The 11,205-nt window shown below is 34.9% G+C and overlaps 2 protein-coding genes across 2 annotated transcripts; both read right to left on the bottom strand.

Annotated features, from left to right (window-relative positions):
* Positions 1-5,657: 5,657 nt before the first annotated feature.
* LOC110877150 (disease resistance protein RUN1-like) lies at positions 5,658-8,877 on the bottom strand. The gene is made up of 5 exons (XM_035977296.1): positions 8,529-8,877; positions 8,133-8,435; positions 6,768-8,038; positions 6,586-6,680; positions 5,658-5,944 (listed from the first exon to the last, which is right to left on the bottom strand). The coding sequence occupies exons 1-3, from the start codon at positions 8,841-8,843 to the stop codon at positions 6,842-6,844; spliced, it is 1,815 nt and encodes a 604-aa protein (XP_035833189.1). The 5' UTR covers positions 8,844-8,877; the 3' UTR covers positions 5,658-5,944; positions 6,586-6,680; positions 6,768-6,841.
* On the bottom strand, positions 8,840-10,346 carry LOC110877151 (disease resistance protein RPV1-like). Its single transcript, XM_022125314.2, has 2 exons — positions 9,798-10,346; positions 8,840-9,601 (listed from the first exon to the last, which is right to left on the bottom strand). The coding sequence occupies exons 1-2, from the start codon at positions 10,274-10,276 to the stop codon at positions 8,875-8,877; spliced, it is 1,206 nt and encodes a 401-aa protein (XP_021981006.1). The 5' UTR covers positions 10,277-10,346; the 3' UTR covers positions 8,840-8,874.
* Between the last annotated feature and the right edge of the window lie 859 nt (positions 10,347-11,205).

Raw genomic sequence — 11,205 nt, 5'->3', positions numbered from 1 at the left:
GGCTAATGCCCATTTCTCAAAAATAAAATTTGGGCTAGACCCACTTTTACAAAACAATCGACTTAAAATATATCTTTAGTCAAATTTGGGCTAAAGTCCACTTTACAAAATACTTGGGCTAAAAACTCAATCTTCACAAATTATTATGGACTAGATATATTTTTAGAAAACAATTTGGGCTAGGCCCATTCTTACACAAATTATTCGGGCTAAGTCCACATCAATAAACTAAATTGGGCTAGGCCCACTTTTATAAAATGTTTTGGGCTAAGGCCCACTCCTACAAATTAATTTGAGCTTGACCCATTTTTAAAAAAGTTATTTGGGCTAGGCCCATAAGTACCAAATACCCAAAATGGACTTCAATTCTAAAACATAAATTAAGCCCATACAAACACAAATCAAATCAAATAAATATATATATACAAGGAAGTTATATATATACGAAAACACAAAAACAAAAAAACAAAATACAAGACAGAATATTTATAGGATACACAAAAACAAACCTAAGTGTCTAACTAGATTAGAACACTTGTAGGTCAAGAAACGAACTATGATCAAGGAATCGAAGATTTACACGGAACGCAAATCTGTGAGTGCATGTTTCCCCTTTTACTTTGAATGTTTATAGTTTTAAACTTCGGGGATGTATACATGTTACAAATAGTATGATAATACGATGAAACTATTTTGATCACATGCGGCTTGGTGTTAAAATAAAGGGGTCACTAATGAATAAACAACTACCGAGGAACAAACGGATAAATCTATTTGGGTTTTGGCAAGCCCCACTCTTAACGACAACGATAACCACGATCGTCAAGAGTGCCTTTTTGTCCAGACTAGTGTCGTTGACACACATGGTAAATTGTCAAGGTTTGGTTGCCTCCTATTCGGCATACATATTAGTGTACTTGCAACACACTAATGATCATACAATTTTTTTAACATACTATACAAAAACAAATTTTACTACTTCAAATGTTTTGGAGACTCATTTGATGCGAAAACAAAATAACATGAATTCACTTAACTTTTGTTGACGTTTTCAAAATTAACATGTGTTACAGGAGATTTGTGTACGACTTTGGAAAAATAGGTTCAGGTGGTTATCAAGAATGCAAGCTTTTGTGATGCCGTCCATTTTTGGTTGTTATGTTTTGAACTTTGAATAATGTAATTAAAGTTGTTGTTTCAAGTTTCAAACAAGACATATGTAATGTAAATTATGGTTTCGGACCAAATGTATGGATGAACATCTTTTATGTTTCAAATATGTTGTTTACTCGATTGATTGTAACGATTGCCGCTCTCGTCACACCTCGCCATACGCTTCCGCATAAACCGAAAATCGGGGTGTGACATGAAAAGAGGTTTTGGAAACTACTATACACCCGTCTTTGACTATGAATTTTATATACTTAACATGATTCACCATGATCGGCCATTATTTGGCATGCACGCTTAACGGTGCTTGTTTTATCCACGTTCGATTTTATTAAGTTATTATTAATACTTTTGAATATGTTTTTTTTTATTTTGCTATGAATATTATTATTGTTTAACTATTTATTATGTTAAGTTAATATATTAACTTATATAAATTATAGATTTTTTTTCATTACATTGCTACCAATTTTGCTATGCAATTTGCTACATATTTTATTCATTTATCTGTAAATATTTTTGAATATCTATTGTAAGAATTTTGCTATGAACATTGCAATGAAATTTATTAAGTTGTTTGTTAAACATTTATTTTCTTAATTTTGTAATGGACTTTGCTACGGATCTTTCTTCGCAACGGAATATCCATTGCTAAACCGTAGCAAGTATGTCTGTCTCAAAATTTTGATAAGGAATATGCTATGAATTTTATTAAGTTGCATATTGAGAATTTAATTTTTTAATTTGCAGCGGACTTTGCTAAGGATAACTATTGCAACGAAATATTCGTAGCTAAACAGTAGCAAATATTTTCGTAGCAAAAATTTGCTACGGATTTTGCTATGGATATTTTTTGCAACCGAAAATCCGTTGCTAAACCGTAGCTGAATATGTTCATAGCGAATCCATAGCTAACTCGTAGCAAAGTTGCGACATAATTTTTTTGGTAGCAAAATTTCGTAGCTGATACCTGTTTGTGTAGTAGTGTTATAAATACTTCTTTTCTTGTAAACCTCGTGACTTTGCGGGTGAGATTGGAGATATTGATGCTCTAAAGTGGCTGGATGAAATGGAAACCGTTGTTAATATAAGCGGTTGTGCTGCCAAGACAGTGTTAAATACGTGTCCCAATCCTTCAAGGAGGATGCTCTGACTTGCTGGAAGGCACTGATCCAATCCACTGGCAAGGTTGCAATGTACAACCTAAGTTGGTCTAAGTTCGTGTAATTGATCTGCGAGACTTATTGCCCACCTCACCAGGTGGAGAAAGTTGAATCCGACTTTCTAAAACTGACCATGAAAGGCCTCGAGTGTCGAGCCTATGTATCTAAATACAACTCTTTATCAAGACTCGTGTCGTACTTAATTACTCCCGAGTCTAAGCGCATTGCGTGATTTCTTGGAGGGCTCGCTCCAGAAATCAAAGGGATGGTTAAATCCTCCAAACCTGCGACTTATAGATCCGTTGTGGATATGGCTCTTTCTCTCACTGAAGATGAAATAAGAGGAAGGGCGACTAAAACTGAGGAGGATCACCAGAGAAAGGGTGATAATACCCCAAGTAAGGATTACAAAAAGGGTAAGAACGGTTCGAATTATAACCAGTCCAAGCCGAATGAGGCAAAACCCAAATCCAAAACCTGCGGGAAGCAACACTTCGGAAAATGTCTCCGTGAGCAGACCAAGGGTTGTGGCATCTGTAAGGAGATGGACCATAAGTCTCATGAATGCAAAAAATTGAAAGACGCCACCTGCTATGTATGTGGCGAGAAAGGGCATATAAAGACCCGCTGCCCAAAGAGGGCGACTGACAGGAAGAACAAGGCCACTGATGGCCAGAGAGGCAATGCTGGAGCCTTCCAATCTGCTACAGCAGAAGCAGTTCAAGACGTATCATTACGAATATGTTTCCCGTAAATGATTTATTTACTAGAAACTTGTTTTAAACTCTGGAGCTAATTAGAGCTTCATGGATTGTAAAGTTAATAAAATTTTTAATTTCCGCCATTTCAATACTTAAATATTATATATAAAAATCAAGTGGCCAATCTAGATGGTTTCACATATGATATATCCTTCTCGAATCAAATTGTGGTTGTTAATCTTTTATCCATAAATCTTACGGGATTCGATATGGTTTTAGACATGGATTGACTAGTTAAACCAAATCCATGGTGTCTGCGGTATGAAACTTATCGAAATTAAAATCCAAATCTGATGATATACTCACTATTCGTGGAAGATCAACACTATGGATTGCCGAAGAAGCTTTTATGCTTAAGGTATCCAGGTGATTGAATGGAGGATGTGTCATCCACATGACACACGCAAATTTTGATGAATTAAAGTCGAAGGCTGAAGACCTTTATGTGGATGGATATGAGAAGTCCATAGCCACCTAGGAAGCTTAATGTTTAGAATGTTCGCAAGTGAGTCGAACATAGTAGACCATTTTTGGTCTCCATCATTGAATTGGAAATCCTACATAGAATTGGGAAATGGTAACAACGGATCTAATCTCCCAGTTACATAAAATAAATCTCGGCAATGATGCGATGTAAATTATAGTCGACAAACTTACTAAGTTGACGCTTCTTGTCAATTAAGGAAAATTTATAATTCCGAACAGTTAAGCTATATAACGACAACAACGAGTCTCCTTATAGACTACCATTGTCTAAAGTATCGAATTATGATACCAAATATATTCTTATCTCAAGAAACTTTCCAGTAAAATGTTCGGCTGATAAGCACTTGTCATGTTTCGCCATGACATCTAAACGTGAGCTAAAGGTTTCCTAAAAACCCTCGTCCATTATGTTCCAAGTTTCCCTCGTAAGTGTGAAATGGGATTCTCATTATGGCCCAGGATACTCTTGAGAGGTTGAAGCCTACTACGATACGAAACTGGTCGCATTACTCCGAACAAATCTCGAGGTCGAGATTTCTTTTAAGGGGGTGGGGATGTAACACCTCGTACAATCATGTCCAATAATGTGTTGACACTACATACATACATACATACATACATACATACATACATACATACATACATACATACATACATACATACATACATACATACATACATACATACATACATACATACATACATACATACATACATACATACATACATACATACATACATACATACATACATACATACATACATACATACATACATACATACATACATACATACATACATACATACATACATACATACATACATACATACATACATACATACATACATACATACATACATACATACATACATGCATGCATGCATGCATGCATGCATGCATGCATGCATGCATGCATGCATGCATGCATGCATGCATGCATGCATGCATACATGCATACATACATACATACATACATACATACATGTATTATACACATGTGGCCGCTGATTAATATGATCTTGATTATTTAAAGGGGTGGCATGATTGTAATTAATATGTTAGATTTTATTGTTTTATTAAAATTAAAAGGGTAGAAGTGTAATTATATTATTTTGCTTATTTAAACTAGGAAAGAAAATTTTCCAATAACAAGAGAGTAAATCCCGTAAATATACCATGTATTATACACATGTGTACTATCGTGTTGGAATGTATAGACAGTAGAACACAGCTGTACAATGACAATATTAAAATAAGTTTAAGATTATCCTAACATATTTAAAATAAGTAATTGTTTTGTAGATGTCGAAAATGTTGGTAACGTATGCAGAACACTAAATATTGCGAGAACACGCAGAACAAAATAAATTACCCAGTTTTCAATTCTAGAAACCTAAGAAGTAGATGAAAATGTTACAAATGTAAAATTTATTGTTTCTCATACTAGGATTCAAAACAAATATGGGAAATATTTTGTTTTTATATAACCTACACATACGTAGATTTTGTATAGGTTAAATTACCTACATGATGTAGACTATGTGTAGATAAAAATATATGGCTTTATTATGTATATATAATACACATATGAATTTAAAAAATATAAATTTTTATAATATGAACCTTAAATCCAAAAATTTAGTGATTTAGAATTGTTCTCACAATAACTAGCGTTCTGTAACTAGGGATAGAAAGAAAATCCATATTAGTTTAGAAAACTAAGAAACCCAAATGAATGCACCTCATTTTGCCACTTGTTACACCTTTTTATAGACTGTGTTACGTGTAACAACCAGAAGCTGCCACGTAACAGCTTTTGCAGACTTTCAAGTATTTCTGAAAAAGTAAAAGTTGTTACGTAAGACGTGTCAGCATCTGGTTGTTATACGTAACACGTCTGCAAACGTTGTATCCACTTAACTAATATGAGTTTTCTTCTTATAATTGTACTATAAATATAATCTTTACATAATTACACATGTTGATCAGCCCAAGCGAGTCAGTTAAAGAAGTTTAGTGGCAAAGTTTGAAAATGATAGAAATAAAAAGACCAAAAAGCAATAGTTAAATCCCACCCATCTGCATTGCTTTTATTCATTCCATATTACATTCACTTTTTACTCGAACTAGTAGTCCCTGTATCAAATTTTGTTCGAAAAACACACATTTACAATGTTTGAGAGGAACGAAAAATTCTTAAAAAAAGGCATTCAAACCTTCAAGTCCTACTTCAGGCTATAAAAATCTTCAGAAGATCTCATTATACAACGACCACCACGATACCAGTTTTAATCACGAGAACATCTACTTTGAGTCTGTCACGAACGTACATGGTAATTTCATATGAGAAGCATACATATAACCTGAAGAACAAGAAGTGGTCACATGTTAATCAATCACCATGAGGTCGATATAAGTAAGCGACAAAAACACCAAACAAAGAGAAAGAGAAGAAAAGACGTGTTTGATTAAACAAATAGTAAACTGTCATATTTGTCCCTCTGGTTTGGTGAAACTTGTCGTTTTCATTCAATACTTAGTTTTCTCGCATCCGGGTCCACGTGATTTTCAATCTTGCCAAGAACCCTCCTTTTTTGACACGAAATTTCAATCGAAATCTATCTCCTAAGCTCTGCACTACTTGCCTGAAACCCAACTGCAAGATGTTCACCGTACACCTCTAAAATTACGAGAAGCTTCAGATCTGAGCAGTGGGGGTGAAGACGAGAACCAGAACTAAGTGTGTTTAGGGCGGTGGCCTGGTTGCGGCGATGAGGTATAAGGTCCACAGATAAATTCATTATAAAATCACATACATTCTAACATCATACACTTACATATTTAAAGACATATACATTCAAAAATCACAAGCTTACATATTCAAAGACTAATACATTCATAAATCACAAACTTACATCAATTATTTAAGCATCAGTTAATACAATGCGTTCATTTTTAAGAAACCAAAACTCCATCAATCTGGAGTGTGGACTTAGAGAAATACCTGAACTTGACAATTGCTTGATAGAACATCAATCGCACGCTAGACCATGGCTAATTTTTGCTCCATTACAAACAGTTAAATCCTACATGAAATGCCTATACTAACATCAATATTACTGTACCGCACCTCAAAGTTTAAATCAAAGTAAGACGATTAAATTAAATAAACTAACAGAAGAATACCTGTTACAATATTTGTTTGTGAATAATAACTTCTAGGAGACTCATTTTGTCATGAGTGTTTATGTTATTCACAGCTATACGTAGCAGGAAGACGTGTATTTTGAGAGTTTTTTAAGGGATGTAAAACCATACGACTCAAGCCTCCCCGTAGACCATATAATACACAGGCCTTTCAATTCAATAATGCTATCTGGAAGACGATTTATGCCTGTACCTTGTATATTTAACTCTTTCAAACATTTTAGACGTCCAACTTCAGCAGGCAAGTTCTCAACTAGAACACAGTACGGGAGATGTAGATATTTTAAACATTTCATCTCACAAACGCTGTTTGGAATATCTGGTAAGGATATACAATCCAATAGGTGCAACTTCTCTAAACACTCTAATTTGCCAAGTTCCTCGGGCAATTGCTCAAGAAGGAAACAAGATTTAAGTTCAAGAGATTTTAGATGTTTCAACCGACAAATGCTATCTGGAAGACGATTAATCTTTTTCATGGATAGAGTTAGTTCCTCTAGACTTTGTAACTGAAAAAGATCCTTGGGCGCCTCTCGAATATCGCCTTCAAGTGTAAGCTTTCCTAAACGTTGTAAACCGCAAATGCTTGCTGAAAAAGACTCAAGGTTTGTGCAAGCACATAGACCAAAAGAAATAAGCTTCTCAAGATTTCCACTAGATAAGGTCAGATGTTCATCATAGAAACATTCAAACTGAAACTTTGGCAAGTTATTGTGGGGATGTAGCGGACAGTCATCTACGCACTCTGCATTCACTTTTAACATAGCTAAAAAATCAAAACCAGGCGATTTAAGATGCTTTTTAACAACCGAATCTCTGTTTAAGTTTAAGCAGGCAAGCTTTTTAAGACAACCCACTGAAGCTTGAATTTCTTGAAGATTATAACATTCTTCAACATCTAAACACCAGAGAAGTGGTGTCAGCCCAAGGTTAAGGTTACTCACCCTAGACCCATTGAGGCTGAGAATTTGGAGATTTGGACATTCAACTGGCATGTGGAGTTTTTCCAAGTCATGACATTCTTCAAGATGCAACTCTTCCAGCGATGGAGTCAACGCAAGGTTAAGTTTACTCACCTTAGAACCACTGAGGTCGAGGAATTTGAGCTTTAAACATTCAACAGAAATGTGCAGTTCTTCAAAGTCATTACATTCTCTAAGATGCAGCTCCTCAAGATTTGGGGTCATCACAAGGCCAAAGGTTCTCAATTTTGAATAACTCAGGTCAAGGAATTTAAGCTTTTTAAGCACCTGTCAGTAAGGAGAAAAAAAAGGATGAATATCAATGTAATGACAAAATCTGGCATTAATATGCGTCACGCAAAAAAACCGATCAATATTCTACCTTTCTTTCTCCTCCTTCCCAGAGCCGAGAGATATTGCTATTAGGCATTTCAAGGTTAACCAGATTATTTGCTCGAAATGTTTCGGGTAAACATGATAAAGGATAACCCCACCAAAATAGATATTGTAAAGCATTTGGTAAGCTGACATTTTTATAGCTGGACGGAGATGCGTATGCATAAGTTTCGTATCCATTATCCATGTAAACAAATCTAAGTTCCGTCATTTTTGTAAGGCCGTTCATAATAATATCTGGACTGAGGCATGTGTTCAGCAATTTTATACTCCGTGTTGCTTCAGTGCCCTATAAATACAAATAAAAAGTTGAAATGAGATCTTTCTCATAACAAATATAATTGTGTTAGTTTTCCACGTTACAAATTAACTTGAACTTTACCAAGCCATTAATCAATATATCTTCAATTTCTTCTTTAATCCATAATCGGCTATGTCTGCTAGGCACACCAGGGTCCACACGACGAACAATATTCCATCCCATTTCTTCTACATGGTTATGCAAGAGCAAATGGCCATCACTAGAAAGAGTTATTAAAGATTTCTGCTCAAGAACTTTTAAACCTATTTCAGCATTAAATCCATGGCTTTCAAGTACTCTGATTGCTTTGTCTTTGATCGCACCTTTCAGTATGCATGCGACATCTAGGAATATTTCTTTTTGATCATTCTCTAGGCCATTATAGCTTACTTCCATTTTTTCCAAAATTTCGTTTAACGGAATTGTTTTAGGTTTTACCACAAAAAAATGAGCCTAGAACTTTGATTGTTAAGGGAAGACCAGCAGCATAATCTACAACAACACCTTCTGATAGCTCTTCGTACCCTTGAATTGGAATCTCTCTCCCAAATGCATACCAACTGAAGAGAGAAATTGCTTCTTCATGTGATAACAGATCAACATCATGAATAAACTTAACTCGGCTTGCTATCAACACGTGCTCATCTCTTGTTGTGACGATAATTCTACTTCCTGACTTAAACCAAGTAGGCTTACCTGCTAACGCCTCAAGTTGGTCTATATCATCCACATCATCTAGAACAACAAGAACCTTTCTACTACCCATCATCCTTTCCATCATATTTTTCCCATCAGAAACACTTTTTACATCAATTCTTTGATCATCTAACGCATCTTGAAGGACCTGTTTTTGCAATTCTTTCAAACCAGACGATGAGCCTTTTGAAACTTCTCTGACATTCTTAACAAAGCTTTTACCTTCAAAGCAACTAGATATATGATCAAAAACAGCTCTCGCCAAAGTGGTCTTCCCACCACCTCCTATCCCCTTGATCCCTATGATACGAACATCATCAGAATCAATTTCTAAAGACGAAACTACATTCTTTACCCGAGTCTCCATGCCTACTAACTTCCGATCAACGCTCGAATTGATAAAATGTGTCTTTAGTGAGATATCTTTAACAATCATTTGGATAAATTTTTCTCCATGCCTGAGTGTTAAAGAAGATTCAGTCAGATTATTAAGAAACCTCAGATGGACAGTTAATTTCAAATCCATAACATACAATCATATATAATTTAGTAACATAATGACATACTGATGTCTCAGTTCAATGTTCCAAGTCAAATCTGACTACATATTAGAAAGAAAAAACATATTTAAAGAATATAAGATGAAGAAACTACCCATCATCAATGGCCTTCAACGCCCAACCAGCCAGGTTGGCTGCTTCTTTGAGAGCATTTCTCCATCTCTCAGCCGCCGCTGTCTTTTTATGTTTCGCAAAGGCTTTTCCAACTGCGCCACTTTGGTTGCGGACTTCGTTGGGTTCAACATCATAGAAGACGGGGTAAGCATTCTGCTTGGCTGTCTTGTGGCACTCCATAATCTTTATGAGCTCGTCTAAGCACCATGATGAAGATGCATAGTTCTTGGAGAATACAATTATGTGAATTTTCGATTCTTCAATGGCTTTGATGAGGTGATCTATGATCCTTTTCCTTTTCTTGACCTTCTCATCATTTTTGTAAGTTGTAATTCCTTTTTGGTGCAGGGCGTAATATAGATGATCAACAAAGTTCTTGCGGGTGTCTTCACCCCTAAAACTCAAAAATACATCATACTTGAACCTCTTTTGAACTGATGAATCTGAACTAGATGCCATGTATTCTTCAAGGATCAAAGAAAATCAAATCTTTATTAATCAGTAAAAAGTTATATGAACTGATAAGAGATTGATAATCCACAATTGTTTACATAAACGACATAAGATCCTTCAAACTTATTAATAACGCCTGATTTGACCCATTCACCGTTACAAGTTGAATTATATTTCAATATAATTTTTTTTTTTGTGAATGATTGGAACAACCTTGGAAGTGGGCCACTGCCGCTAGCTGCCACCTTTGGCGCTTTCTACTTCTCCAGAGTCCAGATTATTCCTACTTCCTTTTGTATATCCTATGAATATTCTATTTCTTGTTTCTTTTCTTTTCTTTTACTCTCTATTTTTTTTCCTTTTCATCTTTTCTTTTACTTTCTCTATTTTTTTTCTTTTTCTTCTTTTCTTTTACTTTCTCTATTTTCTTGTCGTTTTCACTTTTCATATCTATTCATCATATGTTCTTTTAATACCACTCACTTAGAACGCCGTTTATAACACCTTTTTAATCAGTAAAATTTGATTATATTTTGTTAATTTAAACATATGAAATCATAAAGAAAAAACAGAAAAATGAAAATCACCCCTCTTAAATACATAACTTTTTCTAGTCACTAAATTCTACTAGCAATAGCTGATACAAAAAAAAAAAAAAATATACAAGAATGACAGGTAAAAATGCACAAGCTACGTCGCAACCCCCTTTTGAAGCGCAAATCCAATTTTATCGAAAATAAAACATTGGTTCCTTGGCATCGAGAAATTGTTTGTGCACAATCCTTTGCACTCAGTCCAAAAAACCAACAGCTTCAGGAACAAGGATCTATGTGTAAGATTAAATAACGAACACGTCCAAAATTGATGAAAACTACATAAAAAAATGTATTAAATGTAATATTAAAACGGAAACCGGGTAGAATTGAAACGAGTAT

The sequence above is a fragment of the Helianthus annuus genome, chromosome 9 (assembly GCF_002127325.2).
Source record: "Helianthus annuus cultivar XRQ/B chromosome 9, HanXRQr2.0-SUNRISE, whole genome shotgun sequence".
NCBI classification, from domain to species: domain Eukaryota; kingdom Viridiplantae; phylum Streptophyta; class Magnoliopsida; order Asterales; family Asteraceae; genus Helianthus; species Helianthus annuus.
Note: the sequence above shows the minus strand (reverse complement) of the source record. Positions and strands in the feature narration are given on the sequence as shown.

Coding starts and splice junctions, on each gene's coding strand:
- LOC110877151 (XM_022125314.2), bottom strand. CDS start 10,276: ATGGCATCTAGTTCAGATTCATCAGTTCAAAAGAGGTTCAAGTATGAT. Junction 9,602..9,797: donor TTGAAGGCCATTGATGATGG/GTAGTTTCTTCA, acceptor TTTAACACTCAG/GCATGGAGAAAAATTTATCC.
- LOC110877150 (XM_035977296.1), bottom strand. CDS start 8,843: ATGGAAGTAAGCTATAATGGCCTAGAGAATGATCAAAAAGAAATATTC. Junction 8,436..8,528: donor ATATATTGATTAATGGCTTG/GTAAAGTTCAAG, acceptor TTGTATTTATAG/GGCACTGAAGCAACACGGAG. Junction 8,039..8,132: donor GGGAAGGAGGAGAAAGAAAG/GTAGAATATTGA, acceptor CCTTACTGACAG/GTGCTTAAAAAGCTTAAATT.